This window comes from Echinops telfairi, unplaced genomic scaffold (genome assembly GCF_000313985.2).
Source record: "Echinops telfairi isolate 266 unplaced genomic scaffold, ASM31398v2 ScPeMD7_22;HRSCAF=79, whole genome shotgun sequence".
Classification (NCBI taxonomy): domain Eukaryota; kingdom Metazoa; phylum Chordata; class Mammalia; order Afrosoricida; family Tenrecidae; genus Echinops; species Echinops telfairi.
This window is the reverse complement of record NW_022103919.1, coordinates 3638022-3639637: the sequence shown is the minus strand read 5'-3', so window position 1 is coordinate 3639637 and position 1616 is coordinate 3638022. Positions and strand designations below refer to the sequence as shown.

Sequence of the window (1616 nt, the reverse complement as noted above, 5' to 3'; positions counted from 1 at the left end):
AAAAAAAAGACTGCAACTTGCTCCCAGGGACTGAAGAAAATTAAAAAAGGTTGGAATCCATCAGTGTTCTGTTAGTCATCCTCTCCTTCATCCTCCTGTTCAAAGAAATAAAGAAAAGGGAGCACTGATTAGTCTTCAAGTTTAATTCTCGGGCCACTTGCGAGGTTTTCATATGGTGCACAGACTAAAAGGATTAGCACACTATGGGGGACATCCCAATTTTCTGGCCTGAATCAATCTACATGGAATTTGGGTTGAAAAATCCAGTGCTCGTTTTAGATAAATCAGCCACATTTTTGCAGTAACAAAACCATTGGTCATTATCTCAGACCTAACTGAAACTAAACTTAAAATCCTGCCTCCTATTACGAACAGAACTCAGGGATATTGTCAGAGTATCACTGGTTCTTGGAGAACAAACGGCTCTTTTCTACAAACTCACATGCAAACTGTGTCAGTTCCTTCCCAATACACTAAAACCCGAAAGTAACAGGGTAAATTCTGTTTAAGGACTGGCTAACTCTTGGTTCTAGTTCCTGCTGGATGAGTCTTTTACCTCTCCTTCCTCTCCCTCGTCATCATCTTCATCTTCTTCCCCTTCATCTTCATCCCCTTCTTCATCAATATCTTCTAAACCTTCCTCTTCTTCGTCGTCGTCATCATCATCTTCTCCTTCACCTTCCTCATCATCCATATCAGGAACCTTAAAAAAAAAGACAAGGAATACACTAAGACCTTGTTTTCCACCAAATGAGGCAAGCACAACCTTACACAAGCTTTCCATTTACAGAGAACATTTTCCACTCACCAAGTAGTACTGTAATGGATTAGGCCAAATGTCATCTTTGATGACCTCCCCTAACTCATCTGCGCCTGCATCAGAGTGGTCGGAAAACCAGGTAAAGAAACTCTCCGGTTCTTCATGCTGCCTCTTCCTGCTGGCTTTGTTCTGTGTCTGACTGGATCGTTTCGTCAAGTCCTAACAGAGACGGAGAGGAAAACACTTCAACTGTCTACAATCTGAATAATAAAATGTTCTCCTTGTCCAAGAGCAGCTATGAAATGACAAACTAAGCTGACCTAAAACTCTAAGCCCCTAAAATTGTACTGTTCTAAAAAATTTATGATCATCTTTCCAAAAGCAACAACTTGGGCTTTTATAAAACTAGACCCATTTGTTTATATATGTATCATGTCACATAACATATCACATAAAACCACAGCACAATTTAACTTTAAATATATCCACCAAAATAAATATCTACCAATAATGGATTTGGGGCAATAGCAAATCATTTTAAGACCTCAACCATCAACAGGGAAACCCCCAAATTTACTGATTCTTTATAATAGCTTTAAGCTATAGCATTTGACTTGATCAAATTTACATGATTTTATATTAAACACATTACAACAAAGCAATGAGATATTTTACAATGCAAAAATATTTTGCTTAATTTCTCAAAGCTTACCTTTCCAGATTTCCATTTGATTTCAGTTGATTTTGAGGATGGATCACCACTCTCATTCAGATGAAATTCTTTGGAGAGAACTTTATTTTCAAAGTAAGGATTTTCATCAAAATACTGCAATAAGTGATGACAAATCAAGTAATC

General features: G+C 37.5%; 1 protein-coding gene across 1 annotated transcript in view; it reads right to left on the bottom strand.

Moving 5' to 3' along the window:
- Nucleotides 1–7: 7 nt before the first annotated feature.
- SET (SET nuclear proto-oncogene) overlaps nucleotides 8–1616 on the bottom strand; it is a 9391-nt gene continuing 7782 nt past the window's right edge. The window contains exons 4-7 of the mRNA XM_030885126.2: nucleotides 1473–1586; nucleotides 809–979; nucleotides 557–703; nucleotides 8–95 (exon numbers count right to left, since the gene is read on the bottom strand). Coding sequence (XP_030740986.2) covers nucleotides 72–95; nucleotides 557–703; nucleotides 809–979; nucleotides 1473–1586 — 456 coding nt within the window. The 3' untranslated portion in view covers nucleotides 8–71. The remainder of the gene's footprint in view (nucleotides 96–556; nucleotides 704–808; nucleotides 980–1472; nucleotides 1587–1616) is intronic.